Source organism: Protomyctophum parallelum, assembly GCF_964188405.1.
Source record: "Protomyctophum parallelum genome assembly, chromosome: 3".
NCBI classification, from domain to species: Eukaryota; Metazoa; Chordata; class Actinopteri; order Myctophiformes; family Myctophidae; genus Protomyctophum; species Protomyctophum parallelum.
Window position 1 is genome coordinate 22,787,117 of NC_139698.1, and position 27,135 is coordinate 22,814,251.

Here is a 27,135-nt window from a genome sequence, read left to right on the forward strand (position 1 = left end):
ACTTAGCGTTATTTGAACATGTCGCAGGGTTGTTTACCATTGGGCTCCTTAGCGAACAAAAAAGTTGGAGCCCCAGTGTCTCCTTGACTAACAAGGTCCAGCTGAAGTCAGGGAGGGGGAAACATAAGCCAGTCTGTTTCTGCCACTTCATTTCCTGGCTGGTAAGAGCCTGTTTCCTGTGCATCAGCCCAAACATGGCATCTCACCGGGGGGAATTCGCCACTTGTTCCCTCCACTCCGTTCCCTTCCCCCCCCTCCCTCCCTCCCTCTCCCCTCCGCCTCAACCCCAGAGTTCCCCCTCCTGTCCCGCACTCTTTGGACTTTTCCCTCCATCGGGTTTGGATTCTCAGCTGCAAGCAATTTCTGCTTGAGGAGTAACGGTTTCCAGATCAGCCCCCTCGGCGAGCTTCAAATTGAAAGAGACATTTTGGAGGACGTACAACGTAAATCAGGACCGCGTTCTGTCAAGCCCGGGCGGTCATTCAAAGAAAGGTGGTGGCTGTGGTTTTTCAACGCCCCGTGTCCAAAGTATGGAAATCAAATGATGGAAACTAATTTTCGCACCCTGGCCCACCAGTCTCTGGCAAAATGTGAGACCGTCGCGATTCGGCAGCTATAAGCAGTCTCGCCGCATATGAAATGTGGTGGCTTTGGATGAAAACTCTGGATTTCATGCATTGTTTCTATACCAAAGAATCCAATCAAACTTAACAATCCTCTTTACCCCATGAAGGGTAATTATCTTGAGACATATGAGCTCGGTTGTCTTTCGGGGGACTTGGGGTAGATTATCATCAGCTGTGGGCTGTCTATGTCAATTAGCCAGGCTTCACCAGGGTGTGTAAATGTCCTTTTGTTTGGGGTTCCAGTTGAGGGTCATTACCGGCGGGCCCTGCCTGAGCTGAGCTGCTCTCCGCCAGATGGCTCACAGGCGGAGGGGACCCAAAACGTTTGGGTTCATCCCTCCCACGTTTTCACATGTTGAAGGCTCCTGTGACTTGGGTACTAATCACTGCCACTTACGCATTGCACATGTGTGCAATATGTAGGTACTATTCATGACATGTATTATTTTGTGTTCATTTTGTGTGCTATGTTGATTGAGTTGAATAATTAGGACCACAATGTAAACAAGTTTGTGTTTTGCCTTTTAGCATTATGTCATACTGTACCACGTTCCGTTTGAGTGATTGATTGACTGAATACTTTATTATTATTGGGGGGGGGGGGGGGGGGGGTTTCTAAATTTTTATAATACAGTAAAAGTAAAGCCTCCCATTAGTCCGTGCCCAAACTGGAGAAAACGACTCGCGGGGCGAGGGAGACCAGTGTTGCCAAACTCGAGTCACTTCCTGTCTGATGGAAATACAAGTCAAATGGGGCCAGACTGAGTACTATAGCAAAGTGGGGAAAATGGCACATCAGGCTGGATTCCAGGCTAGTTCATTCTGCAAAAAGAGGCGAACATTCCTCGAAAATATATTGGCTATTATTTTTTACAATAAGTATACAGGGCTTAAGAAAGACTGGTTAACCGTTTCAGTTCATACGACGCATGAGGCCGTCATAAGGATCCCGAAAAAATTGTGCCTACGACGTCTGACACGGGGCGAGATAAGAATATTCAGAATTTTTCCTATATATTCTTTTGGCATTTCGCTTTTCGCTTTCCGTACGCTAACACTCTGTGCAACTATTAGCTTGTCATTGACTCCCATGTTAGCGCGGCGGAAAGAATGACTCGTATCTCCTAATCTAAGGCGCTCTCCGTGGTGATGAATGGATCGATATGCTGGCGCTTCATTTCTGCTCCTCATCCGTCTCTCCCACAAAATATGAACGCTTTTTGGAGCGTAAAAAAATAGATTAAGATGATCGGGGATGTGAGGTCACTTTGTAAAGTCAACTTTTTTAGGAAAGTGTTTCCGGTTCATGGCTTTCAGAGTAAAAGTGATCAGACAACTCTGGCACCCAGGAGCTTCTATTTTGATGCACTTCCGGCACTGATTGTGTTGGCTGGTTCATGCAGGTAGTGTATAGCGGTAAATCACAAGGTGCCACCACTAGTTTTGCCAGGGTGGGAAGCCGGCATGCATGCAGGGTATTGTGTCCTTGTTGTCGCTGCACTAGTCTTCTACTAGTGGTTGGTTAGTCTCGCGTGGCCAGACCGTTACCTCTCGCAAATTCTTCCGTCATACAGTCTGCACGGAAGTTCTTTCCACGAGTAAGCGATAAAGTGGATGTGACGCATCCTCTCACTTGGTTCAGCGGCAAAAACAAGTCCTACTCGAAGCAAAACAGCGTGTCGATTGTTGAACCTAAGATGGCTAGTTCGTTTTTGGCGTTATTTCTTCTTTAACTAGTTTTGTCGGTGTTAATGAATCTCCCATTCGTAAGTATGACTCTATGCTGCCGTCTCGGTTGTCTTTGGTCTCTGGTCCGTGACTCAAACATGGGTCCTGGACCCACTGTTTGGGAAACAGTGCTCAATGCTGTCCTGGTAAAACTCAGAGTGTATCAGAGGAGACATTGCTTCTCTTCACTCGCCCCAAGACCAACAGTGCGGTTTGGCAACGATAGAGGGGCCACATGGGGCTAATTGGCAATGACTAAACTGTGAAGAGAGAGGGAAAAAAAGACCAAGAAAGGATACAGCATGACATGCAGCATGTGACTGCAGGGGCATATGAGCCTCACACGAACCCTGCAGGGCGCCATGATTCAGTGTTAGTCCATATGCTGTATGAACACGTTGACCACGTCATTGCAGGATTTACGTAAGCCGTATTTGATGCATTTTAATAGGTTTATTTTATTGACGCAAATTCATGCCTATAATAGCATGCCCAAAATAGGGTGCCGGGTTGAAAAGTGGTTAAGCCAACAATCTCCAAGGTCTTTAAGAATTGCGCTTAAAGAAGAGATTTGGGTTTTTTTCAACCAAAGTTCATGTTTTAGGTTGTTATATTTTTGACAGGGGGTGGGGGCATTCAAACAAGTGGCTAAGTATTTGGGGGGGGGCACAGAAGATAACAGGATCTATTAAATGTTAAGGGGGAGGTGACAAACAGACATTAGTATATTGAGCCTATGACACGCAATATGGCAGCCCCGGCCCCTAGTAGTCAGTTGTACTGTACTGTGCTGTAAACACACAGAAAACAACTAGGAGGACTATAGTAAGTATTAAGCCACTTGTTCGAATGCCCTCGCCCCGTCATAGCTAAAATCGTTAAAACGAAAGAAAGCAGCAAATGACACTCATCTTTTACTTTCTCTAATAACCTAAAACATGAACTGTGGTTGTCCTTTAAAAATCCACAGGACCCATGAGAGCTCCCCCATACACATAGTCCACATGAAGCTTGTTTCTCCCAGCGGGATCCATCCATCGCAGATGGACGGCCTCTTACAGCCGCGAGGGCTCAAACGCCGTGCAGGGCACTGAATGCTGATTGGCCGTGGTTCAGATCCAAAGTTCAAAGTGCACAGCTGTGTGCGAGGGAGAGAACGAAGACAAGAGAGAGAGAGAGAGGTCAACAGACTGTGTTCGGCGCGTTGCGGTGCCGCATACGATGAGGGGAGGCAGTTAGTCAACAGCTGCATGCTGACACCCAGATTCACCGAGGCAGAGGTCCTCTCAGACAAAACAAAAGATCTGTGTCACTCTGCTGTCCGGACTGTCTCCGTGATCGACAACTTATTAACCAACTTTCAACCTGGTGTCCCTGTCTTGGGGCATTCAAAAATGTTTGAATAATTTATTGCAAAAATGTTCTCCAATGTTCTTGCGTCGCAAGCTTGCATTGAAAATACCATATTATAAGACAATAGTCATAATAATCATAAGACAGAGCATAACATATACTAACTAGGTCTTTAAGAGGTTAAGTGTCACCATCACTGACATTAATATTTATATTCACGACTGTCCGCTGCAAACATGACAAGAAATAAGCATATACTCCACAGCGAAACCCTCCGCCCAACAAAGCTGTCGCACTTCCACCGAGGATGACTCAAACCCTCCATGTGTGCCGACAGCCGTCACCTGCCTCTATTTCACGTCACGTCATCGAGTTGAGTCGTTCCTCCTTTCCGTTGTCCTGTCAGTTCTTCCGCCTCGGCTCCGTCAGGAGAGGATCGAGGAGCAGGTCAAGGCATGTGGTCAGACATCACGGCTCATTTGGATGGTGACTGTCAGCCAGTGAAAGGGACGACACTCGATGGTGAGAGACACCGACCAAGATGGAGGGGGATGTGGAACAATGGCAGGCCACCAGGATGCAAACATCTGAACAGCCCCGGCGACGACAGCGCCAATCACTGTGACATGGGCAACAATGCAAAGAACTATGGCTCCGTCTATCCGTCCATCTTATCCGTCCAATTTGCTTATCAGATTATAACTTGACAGCATGTCATTACGTATCTACAGTAAACCTAATTATTATTATTATTTAGCCCTACATGCAGGTGGCAGGGCTCTAAGGATGAATATGTCAGTCCATTCATCCATGCAACACTTTGGTCCAAATCAAGATGACTCAGAAACTCCTGGCTGGTTTGCCATGGAATTTGCAGGAACCCTACCCCTGGCCTTCACTAGTGTAGGGGCCAAAATGTCCACTTGTACACAAGATATCTTGAAATCGAATGAGCAGGTTGCCATGAATCTCGCGGAGCGCATTCATGCTTTGCATCAATACCCATTTCAATGAATTGACTGGAAAGGACCAATGGAAACAAGCCATATAGGCTTTCTTGGATTTAGAATCCTTTTAGCAAACCTGGTATTGAACTGTACTTTCCCGTGCAAACTGCTAATAAAGTATTCAATCAATCAATGTGAAGGTTAACCCTGGCCATTTGAGTGACCTCATGGCCTTTCTAGCGCCACCCTTCAGCCAAAAACTCGTGGTTGGGTGTAAGGAGCAGCATGGCCTCCAGGGGCTTTTAATCTCTTAGTCTTGTTTAGAGACTGTTAACTTTAGTAGGCAAAAGTTTACTAGGCTAAGCTGTGTGCTAAACTGTCAATGACCCTGTGTCTCAGAAGGGAGAACGCAGACAGGAAAACTAATTCGTCCTGAAGTCCTCCCCCCACCTACCTCCTCGCTCCTTACTACTCTCTCACTATCACTCTTCTGCCCCCCCCTCCCTCCCTCCAGTACGTTCCACCCTCCCATCTCCTTACCCCCTGCTGTTTTTTCCTCTGACAGCTCCAGACAAAACTGGGCCTGTGTGAACTGACTGACACATTCCTCGCCTGCGCCTTTTCTGAAAGGACTCCATTTAACGTTCCTCGCGTTGTTCGCTCTTGCCTGACGTCCCAAGTCAACTAGCCTCATCAGTAGAACAAAAACATCCAGGCATAAGAAAGAAAAGCACAGGGAGAATAGCGGCACAGAAAGAGACTGGGGGAAGGAAAAGAGAAGAGGCGGGTGAGGGGGGGCGGGGGGTGTATTCTTTTTTAGGTTCAAAGACGCTCCCTTTCTGCCGTCCCACTCTCGTCCTTTCACGCCGAGCCACATTGGGCCTGGGGGAGAGAGGCCTGTTGCTCATTGGTGCCATTCACCTGTCAGTCAAAGCGTTACAGGATCTGACGGGGCCTTCTATTAAGTGGAACGGAAACCACCCAGCCAAAAGGCATGTGTGGGATGGAATCACATGGGAACAAAGCCACCACCAACACTACGGTCCGACTAAACGTCTCTAACTAAAATGTCTCTGAAACATCTCCTTTGGCCCTGCGGACTTCTCAACGCTTTACTTGCTGCGTGGTCTTGACACTTTGTAAAATGCTGGACAATGGGGCTCCTCTTGCACTGTAGTTTCACCACAATTCTTTCTGGAACATCATCTCTATACAGCTGAACCGTCTACTTCAAATAGAGCTAAATAGCAAAGCGTCAGAAATAATTGTCAGGGGTGTCAACGGGATAAGCTGTTTTTGACACCCTTCAAATAAAGGGTGTCAAAAAAGGACATTTGAAGCATCCTGTATCGTGTACCTGGGACTCAAATATACTGTATATGATCCTAACAAGATAAGGCATAGGCCTATTATATAGGCACATTGTTGTCTAATGCCCGAGTGGTTGTAGGCTCGCTGTGTCGCGCACCATAGATAGCCTATATTTACACTGCTGCTGTGCTTTGTGAGCTTGTAGATCTTTTAAAGTATAAATCGGGGCTCTTAATGAGTGATACGTTTGATTCTTGTCAAAGTCAGTATTTGCCTCTGTTGAAGCCTCCTGGAGGAACAGCATATACAGCACACGCTGTCCCCATTAGAAAATATCTCTGAGAATCTTCTGTTCCACGCAGGGACCAAAGTGAAATGAATGCTGAGCAGATATGCATTCCAGTCATACTAGGCTATAGGTAACTCTATAGACACAAAGGAACAAGCCCCCCATGCACTAGCTCTCTCCTCCAGCTCCATAGTGGGTATGGTGTATAGAATATCTCCGCATGATGTTTCTGAAGGGGGGCAAACTCTGAAAAAGAGAAAACATATTTCTGGTCCTCCTCTCGCCTCGTCCTCCTCTCTCTCTGTGTGTGTGTGTGTGTGTGTGTGTGTGTGTGTGTGTGTGTGTGTGTGTGTGTGTGTGTGTGTGTGTGTGTGAAGTCACTTTGATTTCTGACGCAGCCATGGGGTTGGTGGAAGAGACGTATACTGTAATCTGTGAGCCAGCAGAGCCCAGATTGGTTCAGCATGCGACCTCTAGTGATATGATCTCAGAGGGACGGCCTGCGGAGTTGATGGCGGTGCCGAGGGCTCCCACTGCGCTGGCAGTCAGTGTGTAAAGCATCTCCGATACTGATCTTCTTTTGCCAAAATGCAGTGTGTGTGTGTGTGTGTGTGTGTGTGTGTGTGTGTGTGTGTGTGTGTGTGTGTGCAAAGTTCAGCAATTTGTTGCAAGAAAATGTCCCCCCAGAAGAACGTACAGTGCCATCAGTCAATACTGACCGCACGTAAATCACCCTCCTCACCCATCAATGTCACCATTTCATTAATTGTGAAAGAAGCAGAACCCTGCTTCTCTTTCCACCGCCAGGTTCATGCTCTCCAAAAGAATAACAAAGCCGACACGAGTGGCCCAGGTCTGGCCGTAACCCGAGGCTCCCCCAGGGTAGTATACCATGGGGGGAACTGTGAAAAGAGTCCAGTCAGCCCTCGTACTTTTAGCCACACAGACCTGCCACTCTCTCCCTCCACCCATATCATCTGGACTCATTTGTGCCTCTGGCAGGGCTGGGCCGTCTCAAAGTATGAGACGTACATTCACAGTGGGGGGGGGGGGGGGTGGTGCGCAGGAGTGTGCTGCTCGAGAGTGGACTGAGTATAGAATTTAATGGGGATGATGGAGCAAATATGGTCTATCGCTTTCGGCCTGGTACGTCAGGAGGGAGATTCGTTTCATTAGCATCTGTGTTTCATTATCAGAGTCCTGGTGGGTCTCATGTTCAGTCTCCGTGGCACAAATTAGATGCTTCAAATCATGCTGATCCTCATCATCCATGTTTGGTTTAACCCCGCCGACTACAAAGACATTCAGGACATGAAATATGCAAACTTAGCAAACTGGGTCATGTCGTTAACTTGTTCAAACTTTAAAAAAAATGTCATGATCACTGAAGCACTATACTGTAGGTTCTACATTTTATTGGCAACAATGACAGGCAGGAGAGAGACTTAAACACAGTTTGTATTAAATAACCATGTATTAAATAACCATGGGCCTTAATGTTGTGTCATTAATTGTAGCATATTCTCGCCCCTGTGTGTCCATCTAAAAAGTCGCACCTAATCGCTGCCAATCTCAGCACAACACAAAGCCCCGGAACAGTCTGGTGTAAACAATGATAAAACCCCAACCAGCCAGCAAGCAGCCGGGGTCAAAGGGCAGCAGTGGCTCACAGGGCAGAACCAGCCTTGGAAAAGGTACTTGCATATTTTTTTTACTGAAGTTATAGTATTAATACTTGTAGAAGCCATTTCACTGTGTTTTTTGTTTATTATTATTATTATTATTAGCCTAGAATATTCTGAAAATGATTGGCTAATTGATTTATTGTTTTGGGCATAGACGGGCACGCCTCCCAGGCCAAGGGTTTAATTATGGACAGGTGTGGGGGGAGAAGGCATGCACCTAGTGGATACAAGGTTTTTACCAGTAAACACGGAAGACATTTGTATTTTGTACTATGCTGTCTATACACTTTATGTGAATTAAACGCAAAGCAAAAGAAAGTAACAAGTGGACAATGAAGTTCTTCCTGTACTGCGTACACCTAAACCCATAGAATGGGTGCATCAGTGGGTTTGTTATGGACAAGGGTGAAAGCTGACAAACTAGCACTTACAACAGTAAAAACCCATCCATTCGAAGAGGACTCTAACCAGGAACTGGGCATCGTGATGATTCACAAAGAAATTTAATTTGAAGAGGCCCTACGGATCGAGGATTGGAGTCAACGACAAAAGACAAACTCAAAATGTTAACAAGTGGACGCGCAGCACGCAGCACAAACTAAGCCTCATCAATATCAAGCCCATGGTATGTAACAAAACACCGAAAAGGCTGTACAGGAAAACAGCAAATAACTACTGGAGTTATTTTATTTTTCGTGTGTCACTCACTGCTACCTTTTATTGGTGACACGTTGCTGACAATTGCTGCACTGCTGTGCATTGTTTTATTATTGATGTTTTGTCACCGTCGGACTTTTATTGGTGACAAGTTTTCTGCATTGCCGTCCGTTATTATTATTGATGTTTTGTCACTGCCGGACTTTTATTAGTGACACAAACGCCTGTTTTGCACTGCCTTTATTTATTTGGGCATTTGCTTTGCGATCTTTGCACCTGGACCGGACCCTGTGAACTGTCAACAGCGCGGCTGCGCTTCCTTTGAAGTTTACATTTGCACCGCACTTTATTGTGTGACAAAAGGGGAATTTGCAATATGTCCGATGTCATGGAGCCTGTGAGCAGCAATGGTGCGCAACTACTGGCAAAAAGGACCCCAAAGTTAACAGAAAAAGGCATGGCTTTACAAAAGGAAAACTGTCTGAAAACATTAAAAACAAAAAGCAACCACACCGGCCAGTACATTGAAAGAGTCAAAGTGCTTATGCAATCCAATGAGAATGTCACAAAAATGCAATCTGAGCTGAACACATTGAAAACATGTTTTGATGAAATGAGTAATACATATGATGCATTTTTGACGTTGCCTCTGACCGAGGAGGAGGTTAATGAGCAAAAGGAATGGTTTGAACGAAAAAAGAGAAAGTACTGTGAATTTGAGGAGGATGTGAAAAGGTGGCTTCATGAGGCTGGTCAATCACAAACCATTGCTGCTAGTGCCTGTGAAATTGGGACAGAAATTGATGATGACATAAGACCAGACGACAGTGTTTCCAATGTCCCAAGCAGGGCTAAGTCCCGCTCCAAGTCCCAAACCTCACGCACTTCTTCAACAGCATCATCTGCACTTCTCAAAGCTCAAGCTGAAAAGGCAGCCCTTCTGGAGCATGCTGCTGCCTTAAAGAAACAACATAATCTGCAGGCAGAGGAGGACATGTTAAGGAGACAGGAGGAGGATCTGAGGAGAAAAAGTGACAACTTGAGGAGACAAAGGGAACAATTAACACTCGATACAGAGTTGGCAGCATTTAATGCAAAAATCAATGTTTTAGAGGAAAATGGATCAAGGAGTGGCTCAAGAGCATCCAATGGAATGCACTCTTATTATGACAATAATGTTCAAATCACAAAACAGCTCAATTCTAATGCAACAAATGGATCAAGGAGTGGCTCAAGAGCATCCAATGGAAGGCACTCTTATTATGACAATAATGTTCAAATCACGAAACAGCTCAATCCTAATGCAACAGTTTATAATCCTGCAAAGGTGAATTACAACATGACTCTAATAACTGACTCTGTAGCTACCCCACAGGTTGTCCGGCCCAAAGAAAGACCCAACATGCAAATTACAAATTCACAAACTGTTTATTCCCAGGCTCAAGAATCAATTCCAACCAATGACACTGAAAGGTTGCCCAGGGTTTCTACCCTGGTGCCAGGTTCTCAAGCCACAGTGCTGTATGACCACAGTCAGAATGACATGGTCAATATAATGCAAAAACAGAATGAAATAACCTCTTTATTAGTTCAACAGAATCTTTCATCTGCTCTTCCAGTTAGAATTATTCCTGTGTTTGATGGTGATCCTCTGCAATATTATGCCTTTATGCGAGCTTTTGAAAATGGTGTTGAAATGAAAACTAACAATTTTGGTGACTGCTTGCACTTCCTCGAACAATACACCAGGGGTCAGCCAAAGGAGATAGTGCATAGCTGTCAGCATCTCCCTCCTCAACAGGGATATCTAAGAGCAAAAGATCTTTTGAAAGAGAATTTTGGAAATGAACAAAAAATCACTTCTGCATATATGGAAATGGCTTTCAGTTGGGCACCCATTAAAAGTGACGATGTCAAGGCACTACAAGCTTTTTCTCTTTTTTTGCGTGGATGTTGCAATGCAACAGAACAAATCATGCATATGAGAGAATTGGACATACCATGCAACATGAGGAGCATTGTTCTAAAATTGCCATATAAGTTGCGGGAAAAATGGAGAAGCACTGCCTGTGACCTGCAAGAGAGAAAAGGTCATAGGGCCATGTTTAATGATCTGGTCCAGTTCATTGAAAAGCAGGTCAGAATAGCCACAGATCCATTGTTTGGCAACATACAGGACACCCCACTCGCTTCCTCAAGTAGAAGTGCATGCCCCCCCAGTCAGGGTTTGAAGAGCCACAGAGGAAGCAGTTTTGCCACTAATGTTGCCGTGGTGGAGGAAAAGGTACACACTCCCCCACCCCAAGGCTGTTTATATTGCAAAATGAGCAATCACTCATTGGAAAAGTGCTACCAGTTCAAAAGAAAATTACACAAGGAAAAGATCGACTTCATTAAGGAGAAGGGGATATGTTTCGGCTGCCTAAAAAAGGAAGGCCATATTAACAAAACATGTGTCAATAGACTGACTTGCAATGTATGCAGCCAACAACACCCAGAAATTCTCCACATTGTAAGAGAGGACAAAAGAAAATTCCCTGAACAAATTGAGCCATCTACGGAGGCTGAACCAGCAGTTAGCGATGCAACTACTGCACCAACATTATGTGGTCATATTGGGGCTGGTGGTGAGGATGATTGCACATTTTCAATTGTGCCAGTCCAGATAAAATCCAAAAAAAATGACACAATCATACAAACCTATGCCTTCTTGGATCCTGGCAGCTCAGGAACATTCTGCACAGAAAGCCTTGCACAAAAATTGAATGTCAGAAAACAAAGGACCAGCATTATGCTGCGAACCATGGGGCAGTCAAAGACTATTTCTACATATGCAGTGTATGGATTGGAAGTGTCTGCACTGGACAATGATGATTTTGTTGATTTACCTGAGGTTTTCACCCATAGCAGCATGCCGGTGAGTGAGAGCAACATTCCCAGACAGGAGGATGTTGATCAATGGCCATATTTGAGTGGCATCAAAATACACCAAATTGACTCTGACATCGATCTACTCATTGGGACTAATGCTCCTAAAGTCATAGAACCATGGGAAGTCATTAACAGCCAGGCAGATGGTCCCTATGCAGTGAGGACCAAAGTAGGATGGGTTCTGAATGGCCCACTTCGAGGGGGCAATTTGAATGACAGTATGAGCAAGAGAGGCTGCTCTACTATTTCCACAAATCGAATCTCTATTGTACACCTAGAGGAATTGATCATTCAACAGTATAATCATGACTTCAGTGAGAAGACCTCTGAAGAACAAGCTGAAATGTCAAGAGAGGATGTTAAATTCATGAACATTGTGCATAACTCCTCTGTGTTGAAAAATGGTCATTATTCTTTTGACTTACCTTTCAAGAATGAAACCCCTATCTTGCCCAACAACCGCTGCATAGCAGAGCAGCGTATTGTGAGCCTGAAAAGAAAATTTGGAAAAAATGAGACATTTCATGAGGAATACACATCCTTTCTGAGTGATGTAATTGATCAAGGCTATGCAGAAATTGTGCCAGAAGATCAATTAAAAAGAAACGATGGTAAAGTGTGGTATATTCCACATCATGGAGTTTATCACCCTAGGAAAGGAAAATTAAGAGTTGTGTTTGACTGCGGAGCTGTATACAAGGGGACGTCACTCAACTGCCAACTTCTACAAGGTCCAGATTTCACAAACCCCCTCATTGGTGTCCTTATTAGATTTCGGCAGGAACCCATTGCAGTGATGGCTGACATACAGGCCATGTTTCACCAGGTCCAAGTCACAAAAAAGGACATTGACTTTCTGCGCTTTCTGTGGTGGCCTCAGGGTGACATCACGCGCCCTCTGGTGGAATATCGGATGAAGGTACATCTGTTTGGAGCAGTGTCATCCCCAAGCTGTGCAAATTATGCTCTGAGGAGGACTGCAGATGACAATCAAGCTCTATTCTCTGCAGAAGTAGTCAATACTGTCAAAAACCATTTCTATGTTGATGACTGTCTTAAGTCAATGTCTTCAGAGGAGGAGGCAACACAGCTGGTTAAGGATCTAACTGCTCTGTGCGACAAAGGAGGCTTTATTCTCTCTAAATGGATAAGCAACAGCCGCTCAGTTTTATCATCAATCCCACAAGAGAGTAGAGCAAAGGAAATCAAAGCACTGGATTTGGATTCAGACAGTCTCCCATTGGAGAGGGCACTCGGCTTGCAGTGGTGTGTCGAGACTGACAAGTTCAAATTTAAGACCATCATGAAGGAACGGCCACAGACAAGAAGAGGCATTTTGTCAATGGTCAGTTCACTTTATGATCCTTTAGGATTTCTTTCACCCTACACTTTGTCAGCAAAGATGATTCTCCAGGAGCTTTGCAAAAGACAGTGTGCGTGGGATGACGACATCCCCCAGTTCTTCTCTCAGCAGTGGTCAGACTGGCTAAACGGACTTGAACAGGTGGCAGAGTTAAAGGTGGACCGCTGTTTCAAGCCCAAAGACTTTGGCAAGCCCACTGGGGCACAGTTGCATCACTTTTCCGATGCCAGTCAAGATGGCTACGGTACTGTGTCTTATTTGAGGATGGAGAATTATGACAAAGGGGTGCATGTTGCATTCCTCTTGGGTAAAGCCAGAGTCGCACCGTTGAAACAAACCACAATTGTTAGAATGGAGCTCACAGCTGCTGTTCTAGCAGTAAGAGTTGATGGGATGTTGCGAAAGGAGTTGCAACTGGAGTTGGATAAATCAGTTTTTTGGACAGACAGTACAACAGTGCTTAAGTACATCAGCAACGAAACTAAGAGGTTCCACACCTTTGTGGCAAATAGAACAGCAGTCATAAGAGAGGCTACCAGTGTTGACCAGTGGAGGTACATTGGCACAAAGGATAATCCAGCCGATGATGTTTCACGTGGGCTGAAGGCCACTGACTTCGTGGCAAACAAGAGGTGGATCAATGGACCTGGCTTTCTTTCTAGGCCAGAGGAAGAATGGCCTAAGTCTGACCTGGAACTGCATGGAGTTGCCGCTGAAGACCCAGAGGTGAAAAGGGACCTGACAGTCAATTTAATTGCTACAAGCACAGATAATCCTACAAGCTGTCTGATGAACTATTTTTCAACTTGGTCAAAATTAAAGACTGCTGTAGCTTGGTTTTTGAAAATTAAGCAGTGTCTCATGTTGCTGCGACAGACAAGAAAAGAAATCCATGCTGCAGTCTGTGGCAGTGAAATGGATCTTGAAAGACAAAAAACTGAAATAACAAAAAGGATCAACAACTTCAAAGCTACAATCAAAGGGCACCGTTTGCATCCTGAAGACCATGCTGAAGCGGAAAAGTCAATTATTTGTTTTGTACAAGGTCAAAGGTTCAAGGAGGACATTGCCATATTGTCGGCTGGTGCTGCAAGTGTCAAGAAGGACAGTCAACTGTACAGGCTGGATCCAGTATTGGAGGAGGGAATCCTGAGAGTTGGTGGCCGCTTGTGTCGATCATCCATGCCAGAGGAGACTAAACACCCTGTTATCTTGTCTAAAGATCTTCATGTCTCATCACTCATTCTTCGCCACATTCATCAACAGCTGGGACATGGAGGACGAAATCACATGCTCTGCCATCTTCGTAAAAGGTATTGGATCACCAATGCTAATTCCGCAACAAGGAAAATCATTTTAGAATGTGTCATATGCAAACGTCAAAGAGGAAAGCTCGGTGAGCAAAAAATGGCAGATTTGCCAAAGGAGAGAGTTTTGCCCGACAAAGCACCCTTTACCAATGTGGGGGTAGACTATTTTGGTCCCATTGACATTAAAAGAGGAAGAAGTCTGATCAAAAGATATGGAGCGATATTTACCTGCTTCACTAGCAGAGCTGTGCATCTGGAAGTGGCATATAGTCTGGATACAAGTTCATGTATTAATGCCATAAGAAGGTTCATCTGCAGAAGAGGTCAAGTGTTAACCATAAGATCGGACAATGGTACAAATTTTGTTGGAGCCAATAGAGAACTAAAAGAGTCCCTAGCTGCCTTAAACAATGACAAAATCCAAGCTGCTCTACTGCGAGATGGAGTGACATGGCATTTCAATACTCCAGCAGCTTCCCATCAGGGAGGTGTGTGGGAACGCCTTATCCGCATGGTGAGAAATGTGCTCAAGTCTGTTCTACAACAACAGACACTTGATGATGAAGGTCTACAAACTGTCCTCTGCGAGGTAGAGGCAATCTTGAACAGTCGACCCATCACAACAGTTTCAGATGAGCCAAATGATCTGGAAGCTCTAACACCAAACCACATCCTTCTGTTAAAGGGAAAGCCAGCTTTGCCCCCTGGACTGTTTGACAGAGGAGATCTGTATACCAGGAAGAGATGGAAACAGGTCCAGTATATTGCTGACCTCTTCTGGAAGCGGTGGCTTTCTGAATATCTGCCTTTAATGCAGGAGAGACAAAAATGGTTAAAGGAAAGAAGATCCCTCATTCCTGGAGACATTGTCCTCATTGCAGATGCTACTGCTCCCAGAGGCTCATGGATAATGGGCAGGGTTTTGGAGGCAAAACCAGATGCCAAAGGGCTAGTGCGCACTGCACGCCTTCAGACGAAGACGAGCCAACTGGAAAGGCCTGTTAACAAACTCTGTTTGTTACTGGAGGCAACAGACTGAAGACTTAACTACTTTCTCTATTCTTTCTTTCTTTTACAGTGTCATCAGAAGAATCAGTCAAGATTAATTACATGACACATACCACATACCATGTTTAGTTTTGTAAATGGCTTCTGTAGCAGTAATTGTTTATATAATGCACAATTAGGGGCCAGTGTGTAGAAGCCATTTCACTGTGTTTTTTTGTTTATTATTATTATTATTATTAGCCTAGAATATTCTGAAAATGATTGGCTAATTGATTTATTGTTTTGGGCATAGACGGGCACGCCTCCCAGGCCAAGGGTTTAATTATGGACAGGTGTGGGGGGAGAAGGCATGCACCTAGTGGATACAAGGTTTTTACCAGTAAACACGGAAGACATTTGTATTTTGTACTATGCTGTCTATACACTTTATGTGAATTAAACGCAAAGCAAAAGAAAGTAACAAGTGGACAATGAAGTTCTTCCTGTACTGCGTACACCTAAACCCATAGAATGGGTGCATCAGTGGGTTTGTTATGGACAAGGGTGAAAGCTGACAAACTAGCACTTACAATACTGTTAAGTTAAAGCATCAATAGTGCAATAGTAAAAGTCTGGAATTCAAAATGTACTTGAGTAAAAGTACACAAGTATTGGCATCAAAATGTAAGTACCAAAAGTAAAAATACTCATTATGCAGAATGTCCCGTTTCAAGTTTTCAAATGTATATAAAAAAGATCATTTGAAAATAGCAGCTCTACAATATCACAATGAGTCTCATGCCAAGCATTGTGAGCTTGTAGATCGGCTCATTTTCAAATGGCCAGAATGTATACAGGACTGAAGTGGTTGATGTATGTTTTGTAATAATAATCACAATCGTCTAAAGTATAGCTACTAGTAACAACACGTTATCAAATCATTGTAGTGGAGTAAAAGTACAATATTTCCCTCTGATGTAATGGAGTAGAATTAAAAGTACTTATTACTCCGGTAAAGTAAAAACAATTGTACTTAAGTACAGTACTTAAACCAGTAAGACGCCTGAGTGCGAGGTCATCTGCACACATGACTGCTGGGCGAGCGCTGGCACTTTGGCATGGGGGGTTAGATCAACATATGGAATGAATTCTGTACTGGCCATATGGAGTGTGTCTTGAGTGTACAGGGTTTGATGAGGTCAGATCAACATATGGAATGTCAGAACAGGTCAGCTCCATATATGGAGATAAGGGTTTGAGGTGAGATGTAGAGTTGCTGGCCAATATTGATGATGCAAAGCAAAGCAAAGTTACTATATTTACCCAGGGTAACTGGACTAAGCTCAAGAACTTGTTTACAGCCAGGCCCTGCTCATAGAACATTTCATGGTAGGAGTTCAATGCCTTGCTCAAGGGCACTTCAGCGGTGGTAATTTTAACGTGCCGGTCCGGGGATACGAACTAGCGACCTTCCGATATCAAGACCGCTCCGCAAATCTTTCGGCCACCGCTGCCGATGATGACATCACATGATGTCACGAGGCATGACCATTATGGGCGTGACTGACTGACTGACTGAAAATGGACGTTTTCATAGTAAACGCAACGTGCGGTCACAACAAATGTACTGTGCTACTTTACATTTGGATTATATTCTAGCCTCTGGCTGGCGGGGGGGCGACATTAAGTGAGATAGAGATGTTATGTAATTGTCCTGGTGATCTATGAACAAGCCATGGCTGTGGTATTATAGAGTTTATTAAGTTACAGAAGACAATGATAAAAAGATGCTCTTGAAGTACTTTGCCCGCAGTAATAGTTCTGATGCAAATGTCACAATAGTGTTTAGTGTCAACACAAAGTAGAGAGAAGCTTCAAAGAAATCATGAACTGTGGGGCTCATGCAATGGCATGTGATGTGAATACATGCAGATGTTCTATTAAAAGCTGCCAATAAAGCAATGATGAATCATGCATTCCTTTATAAACAAAATACCCTACATAGATAGATCCAACTCCTTTATTAGAAAAATACTTTCCTGATAAAAAAAGAAAAAAGTCCAATACTGAACTTTCTGCAGTCACCAAAACAGAAATGAGAGTGCAAAAGGGGTCATCCGTTTTCAATGAGAGCTCCTCTGAGCACAAACACACACACACACACACACACACACACACACACACACACACACACACACACACACACACACGCACACACACACACACGCACAGCATTGTGGATTACTGACTGGAGACATCTTAGCATAAATAATTTATCACAGGAAATATCACCCTCTCGTCATCGTGGCTTTATCAACAGTGAACCCACAGCTGCTGCTGCTTGCTGTTGGTTGGTTGGTGGAGGTGGTGCGTGCGTTGTTATATGAGAAAGTTGCACATTGTAGGGAGAATCGAGAGGGGGCCATATGTTGCAGGTCCAAATTAGCCAGCATTGATTAGGGACGTTTCCTGAGTGCTGTGTCCTGCGTCCCTGTTGAGCATGTGATCAATGGGCTCCGTGGTGCAGAGAGGACACACATAGCCTCATTCATCTTCCATGCGGCCCACCTGCCATTGCTTTTCACCAGAACCCCTTTTAATCACATCCCCTGGGAGGCTCAAGTGTTATAGTCCTCATTGGAAATGGCTGGATATGGATATAGGAAAGTGAAGGTATTCATTTTCACATTGCTGACAGAGAGAACCCTCTTTGCAGGTTTTACCATTGGTCTGTGACTTTGATTAGTATTCATTATTATGTTGTATTGCTGGTGGTGTTGGGTAGTAACACACACACGCCAGCCTAGCCTTTAGTGCATCTTCTATAGATGCATGGTGTTCTGGTTGAACTGAAACACTGAAAAAAATCGTCCATACATTTTTCCCATAGATATTTACAAACATATTTATATCAATTATTTCAGGCCTATAATCAAGCCATCCAAGACCATGACCAAAACACATTTGATTCTGTGGAAGGGGGTGGGGGATACATATACATACATACATACATACATACATACATATATATAATTTATATTTTTATGATATACTACATTAAATACCCTTTGTTTAGCGGTTTTTAATTTTCACAGAATCAAATGTTTTATGTCACCAGGATCCTGGCTTAATTGATTCTAGGCTTTAAATATTTTTCATCTAATAGGAATAGCATATCAAGTCAAATCTAGAGGCCACTGGGACCGAGGCTAACCGGAGACTATATCCTACTGCAGATTCTTTTTTTGGCTTGATATGTGACTTGTTGACATGGTGTTACATAACCGGTCGGGTCGCACTGTGAGTGTCTCGATGTATAGGATTTAATGGCATCCAATTCCAAATACATGTCTCTGAAACCTATTTCTATTCAAAGCACTCGGAGCATTGCTTTCATGTGACTTTTCCCATCACATTTTCCCTGCCAGCAATTAATTGGTAGAGCGAGGCTTCTCCCTCCTCTTATGGTTTAACACGGGCAAGCAGTGACCCCTAGCGGCAGGGTGTATACATTGATTGGTAATAAAAGTTGGTAAAAGACAGAACAAAACAATGGGATGGCTATTATTTTACTCCATTGGACCAATCAGCGACTTTAACACTTCTCATTGGCTAAACTGGAGACGTCAATCAAACCCTCCACAGGTTTCTCCACTGCGATCTTCTCAGTCGAGTTTAGGAGCTCGTGGAGGAATGGTCTCCCCGCTGTGTCAGCATATGCCAATAACAGTGGCCATAGACACTAGTTGTGGGATATAATAATGTGAGCAGCAGCAGCATTTAAAAAAAAAAATAATAGGCTTATAATGCCATTAATGTTACAACTATAATGATTTATAATTATAATATAATTAATTAATTAATATACGAGTATATCGTTTTTCATGGTTTTCCACGGGGGGGGGGGAAATGAAAATCAATTATTATTTCATGGCGTCCATGCAGTCTCATAATTAGTTAAGAGAAGCATATTATATAGAGCAATCTGCATATAACATGTGTTGATAAATCCATAACTGCTGTATACCAAATGCACAATTAAGTTACAATTGTATATAGGCTATATTACAGTGTCTTAAATGACTTAAAACACGTTTAAAAATCTGAAAAATCTTTTTTGCATAATATTCAAATAGTTGAGAAAAATGCTGCCAATTGTCCCAAAAGTGACAGTTGTGACAGTGTCAACTGTAACGTACCGTCCATCCATACTACATACTTTACTTTATCTTCTTAAACTGTTTTTATTTTACTGCCATTAGGCTATATATTTTATAAACGTATATACGCTTGCTTTCTTGTGCCAATAAGAATTTAATTGAAACGGAATGAAAATGTGTAACGTTTGCTACAGCCTACAGGTAGTGTTGCCAGATTGTGTGAGAGAAACAAGCAACCAGATGCGAATATAATCCATTTCTAATGGATGCCTTGGCCTGGAGGAGAGGTCATCAGGTGGTCTCCAACCTTCTTAGAGTGTTTCGACCCTCAACCACTACTCTCCCCAGTTGGCGGTTCAGCAGTGATTGGCCAAGTCACTGCCACTCTCCTGCAGGCTTCCAGCTATAGACAAGTCCACGGAGGGGCACCCCGCACGCAGCCATCACCGAGGCGACCAGCACCGGGAGGGAAAGCCACACCCTAGTGTCCTCCTACGTCTCACCAGACTGTCCATCTGTGCGGTGTGCATGTGTCCGTCCTTGTCCACACTTGGCCTTACTCTGGTGTATTTGAGTCAAGGGAGCCTTCTCTGCATCTGTCATTTGTCATAGTTGTTGTTGTTGAATCTGTCCTGTAGAGTCTCTCTTCCTCCCCTCCTCTCGGGAGACTCTGGGGTATTGCTTATTTGTACAGTCTGTAGCTTGCGTGGTACATTCTATGGGGTTCCTGGCACAGAATACTTTTAGTTGGACAAATTAATCTGGAGGTCCTCGACATGAAACTGTGTGAGAATCACTGGTTTAAACGACATTAGGAAACAAGCCTAAATAAGCAAGTACGTATACTTTAGAAACGTATACTTTAGACCCCCAAAATACCGCAACCACCAATATTTACAAGCAACTTTACAAGTGCAATTGTCACCCTGTGGACTGGTGGTCCCTGTTGTAAACCAGTGTGCATAATCATGATGCCGTCCACACAGTAACACTTTTTGTATTGACTCGTGCTTTCGTTTGAAATGTACGGTACCCAATTCCCATTCTGCATATATATGTGAAATATTTTTTTCAATCAACCAGGAACAACAAGCCCAAGCCAGGTCGCTTATAATAAGCGGACATGGCAACACAGCCTACAGCACACGGCCATGAGGAGGAGGGGACAGTGACAGGCGGACTGTCGTGTGATTGGACAGCAACGGGCGCGTCGCGTCCCTTCTTGTCTCCTCCCGGTTTTCCTGGCATGACCTTTTCCCTTGGCAACAACAAGCACTTCCTCCGAGCATCCACGGCCAATCGGCCATCTTAAATTTAACTCATTCATGAAAAGTTGGGTTTTTTTCTCCTTCTCTCCCCTAAATGTAAATACAAAACCCCCGCGGCTGCCTGCCTGCCTGTCTGTGTCACGTTTGGCGCACACAACACAAAGCAAAAAACATCAACAGGGAAAAGAAACAAGCGTCAGATCCCGACCGACGCGCGTTTGTTTCGACCAGATAAAAACGAAACAGGTCCGATCACCGTCCGAGATAAAGTAAACACCGAAAGAAAAAGCGTATGTGGATGCATTGTTATTCACACACATGTTTAGAATAATTTCATTGTCATTTCCAGGGCTATTGTTGTTTGGAGCGTACGTACGGGCACACTGTGTTCTATTCCCCAAAACGACCAGACGATGTTGACGCGCGGATTGTTACTGTAGTTAGAATAATAATGGTGTTTTATTTCTAACGAAACGGCAGGTGGATTGCTATATCTGTCTGTATGGCAGCAAGTGTGGCTAGATCACTGTCCGTCGATCTGAAGGTGTCCTTCAAACACACAGCACATTTGTCGTTGCTGTTCTTTTTACATTGGTAACGCCTTTATGAATGTGCTTGGAAGCCAGAATCGAACTATAAGACACTTTTCTTTGACTATAGTTTTCTTTGAGTGGCGGTGGCCACGTATCGTTCGTATATTAGCTATTAAACTCTGTGTAAAAGATGGTAGGCTATAGGGTATAAATACACAGGCTATAATTCCCAAATCATGTGTTCCTTGTTGCAGGGGGGAAAACAAATCAAATATGAGAAAGAAACAGACGGTGAAACAGAGGAAGACGGAGGACACGGACACGGGCACGGCACAGGTCCATCAGATTCAGGAATTTGTCGTGGAAAGAATTATTCGCCGCAGGGTCTCTGACGGCAGAGTGGAGTACTTTCTCAAATGGAAAGGTTTCACAGAGTAAGGAATGGTTAATATGATTATTATGCAATTGGATAATGTGTGGCTTATAACGGCGATATAGAGTGATCAAGTGAAGGTTGTAAGTGCATGGACACAAGACACATGGAGCAAAAAAAGATCAAATGACGTGAAACTGGATACACATATTGTAGATATTTGAGTGCAGCAGGTAGAAAATAGTCTAAAAACATAGATACAAAATATGAATCCCCAAAAACTCAGGGAGTGCTATACTGCAAGTAAATGTTCGTAAAAAAAATAGCCTACGTTCCTCACATTTTACTCAATGATAACAATGATCATTGATCAATGATCATTTCCAACCAGTGACCCTCATCTTTAACTCTCGAGAGCATAACATGAAACCAAATGGACCCGTACGGGTCCATTTGGTTTAATTTGACCCTCTCAAGAGTTTGTTATTTTGATCGTTTTGCCTGTTGTCTCTCCTAATGGTACTAACATATACAGCATGGAATTGTGGCCAAAATCTTATCCAATGACAACAACATATTCAAAGTTTTGGGTCTTGAGAGGCTAAATGTCATCAAACGGTGGTCTGTGGCTCAAATGCCAAATAAATAATGGACCTTCATGTGAAAAGGGTTGAAAACCACTGCCTTATATAATATTATAATAACACAGGACGTAACTGTTACACTAAGACTATATATATATAGTAATAACGGCTCTAATGCTGTTCTTCAGTACTGACAACACTTGGGAGCCCGAGGACAACCTGGACTGTCCTGAACTCATCGCAGAGTTCCTGAAGAACCGCCACCTGGCCGGGGAGCACGAGGAAGACGACGAGGAAGATGAACGCCTGCCACGAGGACTAGACGTTAACATCATCCCCAAAGAGGAACTCACCGAGCAGGAGACGGAAATTGTGAGTGTGGGGGGGAAAAAAACTGTCTCAATATAATATATATATAGTAGTGGAATAGTGGATGTCATTGTTTCCAAGTCCATTCATATCACTGGGCCGGGCGGCAGTGTCTCAGGGGGTAGGGTGGCCGGCTGGATCGGGAACCGCGAGGTTCCCAGTTTGAAGTGTCCTTGAGCAAGACGCTGCTGAACCCCTAATTGCTCCCAATGTGCAGGTTGGTGCCTTGGCTTGCATGCGGGTTCCCTCCACCATCGGTGTATGAATGAATGTGTGTGAATGGAATGCACAATCTACAGTATGTAAAGCAACTTTGGATAAAAATTGCGCTATATAAATGCACCATTTATGCTCCAGAGACTGCCCATGCAGAGGGAGGACACTGACTTTATGATTACCAATCAAATGTAAATGGCGCAAAGGCGCTTTACACTTTGACACTAACTCTGGGGGAGCCCGGGATCGAACTGGGAACCTCGTGGTTCCCAGCCGGCCGCTCTGCCCCTGATCCACTGCTGCCACCATATAAATGTCTTTGAGTACACAGCGAGATCTGCTGTGTTGTTTGAACCAAACAGTTTCTTTCTAGACTCTTAAGATCTTTGCACACTGGGAGTAGTAGTAAGTAGCCTTGCTGTTTCTGTAGCGTGAGGCAGCTTGATGTACAAGTACACCCCCTGGACATGACCCTAGTATGTCGCAGGGACTTATTACACCCCAATCCAACCCTTGATGCTGAGTGTCAAGCAGGGAGGCATTGGGTCCCATTTTTAGAGTCCTTGGTATGACCCGGCCGGGGATCGAACCCCGACCTCCCAGTCTCAGGGCGAACACTCTAACCACAAGGCCACTGAGCTGGTAGTGAGACTTACACAATCCGAGAAAGCGTCAAATATTTAACATCAAACTACTCATAGGCCTAATGGTTGATACTTTTATTCACAGTGAAAAATCAACCTCGCGAGGAAGTCGTTCTAGTGCAAAACCGCTGTACGGCAAAGTATGAAATAAGGTTTAAGTGGTTCAAAGCTCCGTACTGTATGCAATATGCAGGAGTCTAAAGTGCGTACATGTGTAATTGTGTATGTGTGTGTAAACAATATGCCATATGGTATGTTTGCTGCCGTAGAAGACCAGTGACTCATAAGTACGGTGGTTAAACATACCCACGAGGAAGTTAAACTCAGAGTTCCGTGAAATTACCATGCTAATGGAAGTGATACCACAAAGTGTGCTACAGTATGACTAATGTACACACTTTGCGATTCCCCATATCGTGTGTGTGTGTGTGTGTGTGGGTGTGTGTGTGTGTGTGTGTATAGTCTCCACAGGACTACAGTGGGCAGCGCAGGGCAGACATTGAGGGTGGTCTCCAGTCTGGTGGGCAGCGGGAGCCAGAATGCATCCTGGGCTCCACGGACAGACAGGGAGAGCTCATGTTTCTGGTCAAATGGTAAAAAAAATAAAAAAGAAAGCTGCAATGCTTCCTCTTTCACTACAATCAAATTTAAGGAAATGCCCATGTATATTGCAGTCTTTATGCAATGCTGGTGCATGGCTGGTAATATCACGGTTCAAATGGGGACAGATTCCCCACACTCTGTGTAGCTCCATATTTATAGGGCATAGCAGTGGCAGCCATGTTGTGGTGCCACAGATGGAAAACGCATATTTTTTCCCCTGGTGAATCATGACCATAAAACATTTGATTACATGTCAAAACTAATTTGAAAACAGCTTATTAAAAAATAAAATAGAGTAGAGTGTATAGGCTTAATTAAATATTCAAATAGTTTTGACACAGGATCAAATGTTTTATGGTTATGATTCACCAGGAGCCTGGATGGCTTGGTTATCTCTGGCGCCACAAAATGGCCGCCACTGCTATGCCTTTTCCCTATGAGAGTTTCTTTTCCTGGTGTTTTATGTCCAGGTGGACAGGGTTTGGAGGTTAGATTTAGGCTTAGTTTCTGTGTTTGTGAGGTTAGGAAAAATGTGGAACGCCCTACCAACAGTCATTAAGACATGTGAATCCCTTGACTCCTTCAAAACCGCTCTCAAAGGGCACCTACGGATGGCTGCAATTCGAAACTGGCCTCTGTAAAATCTGAATCCCCCCCACCCCCACCCCCCATTTTCCCTCACTGTATATTGTATCTTTTCCCTTTTTTGCTTCCCATATGATGAATTCCTGTTCTGTTCTTTAGCTACATAGAAATGTCTATTTGTATGTCTCTAAATGTTTGTATGTCTTTAAATGTTTTGATGAATTGAACAATGTGGACCCTGTTGTAAACAAGTGTAATGCTTAATTGGGTCGTCCACTCACAGTTGACAGTCTTTGTATTGAGTTTGTGCTTAAAATGTACTGTAAATTCTACAAACTGTTAATAAATATTTCAATCAATCAAAAAAGGTTAGGCATATGTTAGGGTTTAGGCGCAACCTGGGCGACAGACGGCAGAAGTGTGTCTTGATGTGCAGTGGTCTTTCCACCAGCTTTGATTTGACACATTAAGACATGCAGTATAGGCCTACAGTTTTAAGCCAACAAAAGCTCTTATTCATTGTAACACTTTTTTATATAAGACCTGTACAAGATTCATGGCATTGGGGACGAGCATGCCAAGAAAATTCAGTAGGTCAAAATATATCGAGACCAATTTAGAACCAATAACTGACTTAATCTAGCTCATTTAGGTAAATCGAATAGCCTAATCAATAAACAGATTTTGTTTTATAATAGACTAACTCTTTTTAACCGTACAAAAATTGCACAAACACAGTGCATCACAACACGTGAGCTTGTAGATCTGCCATTTGTTTAATTTTTAATAATCATTCATTAAACGTAATCGAAACTAAAGTTAGAAATAATTGTGTTTGGGCTGCTGATAAAGGTGTGTGTGTGTGTGTGTGTGTCACAGGAAGAACTGTGACGACGTGGCCCTGCTGTCGGCTCATGAAGCCAGCGCCAGGTGTCCCCAGGTGGTCATCGACTTCTACGAACAGAAGCTGACCTGGCACTGTGGAGACGAGGAGCCGTGAACTGTGTGTGTGTGTGTGTGTGTGTGTGTGTGTGTGTGTGTGTTTACGTGTATTGGGGGAGTGCAGACAGACCGTCACGTCGGATGTTAGTTTCCCCTCCATCGAGCGTCCTCCAGCTGACATTAGAGTCATGCTGTGTGAAATGACTTCACCACGGCTGTGCAGGTAGATTTACGGACAGGACGGGGTCCTGGCGAGGAGGAGGAGGAGGAACGGAACGGAGGGAACCTCAGCTGGGAGGAGGAATTTTAAGTGCTCTCGATCGACGGAGGTCAAGGTGCCTTTGCGGGGAGGGGCTTGATGGAGAGATGAACTAACCTTTTGTGTTTGATTGGATAACAAAAAAAAAAACTGTCTCTGGTGGTCCTCAACAATATTGTTTTTGTTTGGTTGTGTTTGCACTGGGACATGAATTTTTGGTCTGGAGCATGATGTAGGGAACCAGTATAGTAAATGATGACACGATATTCCTAAATGTAGTGTTCTTTGTCTGGAACATTGACAATGCACCGTTGGGTCCCTTTTTGGTTGGTTGAGAACCCCAGTGGTGGGCCAACCGGGGGACCAATTCCAAAGGAGAGTATATGGGGAGAAAAACTATTTAATTGCGATTCATGTTAAATTCATAAGGTTGGTGGCATACCTAATTGGCTAATTCGGACAGGCATGTTTCCCCAAAATGTTCAGAATGTTTCAAAAATACCCAATCTACAAACTCAAAAGACATCGCAACGTCACACATTGTGCACTTGTAGATCAGCTATTTTTGATTAAATAAAAAAGCCAACTCCATGGCTATTTGGGGCTCCTTGGAAAGGTTGTGGGAAGCACTGCTGTAACAGACAAGATCACAGTGGATTGTGTGTGTGTGTGTGTCCAGATTCATAGTAACGTTCCTACGTAGATGTCCAAGGCTGTGTGATGTATACATTACTGTACACCTTGTATAATGTATAGGAAGACTTTGTAGGAAACTTCTGTCAAATTCAACCCTTAACCTTCAATCCATCTAGCCATGCGAGTACAGCCAACGATTGTAGATTGTGTGGTTTGAAGTTGTACTGTTGCGTGTGTGTGTGTGTGTGTGTGTGTGTGTGTGTGTGTGTGTGTGTGTGTGTGTGTGTGTGTGTGGTGCTTAATGCTCGTAGCCAAACCTCTCACTGTATGGAGTTGTGTCACTGTTTAATCCCAGTGGTTGATGTATGTACAAGTACATGTGTTTGAAATCTGTTGTTGCCTTGCGACTACTTTTCCCCCCCTTATCAGCTGATGTGTACCAAAATCTATATCGCCCGATGTGTCTTTTGTTTTTCTTTGAACAATAATACTTTTTTTTTTAATGAAACAAAACAATATGTTTGGTCAGTTATCCTTATCCTATGGAAGGCAGAAATCACCAAGGCTTTAACCACTTCAGCCTGATTTATACTGGCAGTGTCGTGCGGTGAAAATTGTCGATCCACAAGCTCACAACAGCAGTGTCATGCTGCATGTTGTGAGCTTGTAGATCGGCTAATTTCGAGAAGAAGATGTGGAAACATTTCACCTAAAAAGAAATGCCGCAAAACAAGGGATGCCAGGTTGAAAAGTGGTTAAATGTCTTGGAAGTGGAT

General features: G+C 43.9%; 1 protein-coding gene across 2 annotated transcripts; it reads left to right on the plus strand.

Annotated features, from left to right (window-relative positions):
• Positions 1-20,641: 20,641 nt before the first annotated feature.
• On the plus strand, positions 20,642-25,853 carry cbx3b (chromobox homolog 3b). 2 transcript variants are annotated; one of them, XM_083761946.1, is made up of 5 exons: positions 20,642-20,905; positions 21,403-21,582; positions 22,294-22,477; positions 23,797-23,927; positions 25,402-25,853. In XM_083761946.1, exons 2-5 carry the CDS (start codon positions 21,422-21,424, stop codon positions 25,520-25,522), a joined length of 597 nt encoding a protein of 198 aa, XP_083618072.1. In that variant the 5' UTR covers positions 20,642-20,905; positions 21,403-21,421; the 3' UTR covers positions 25,523-25,853. The 2 variants fall into 2 exon arrangements, with proteins under 2 accessions (XP_083618072.1, XP_083618071.1); XM_083761945.1 differs by having other exon boundaries at positions 20,642-20,884.
• The last annotated feature ends 1,282 nt before the right edge of the window (positions 25,854-27,135 follow it).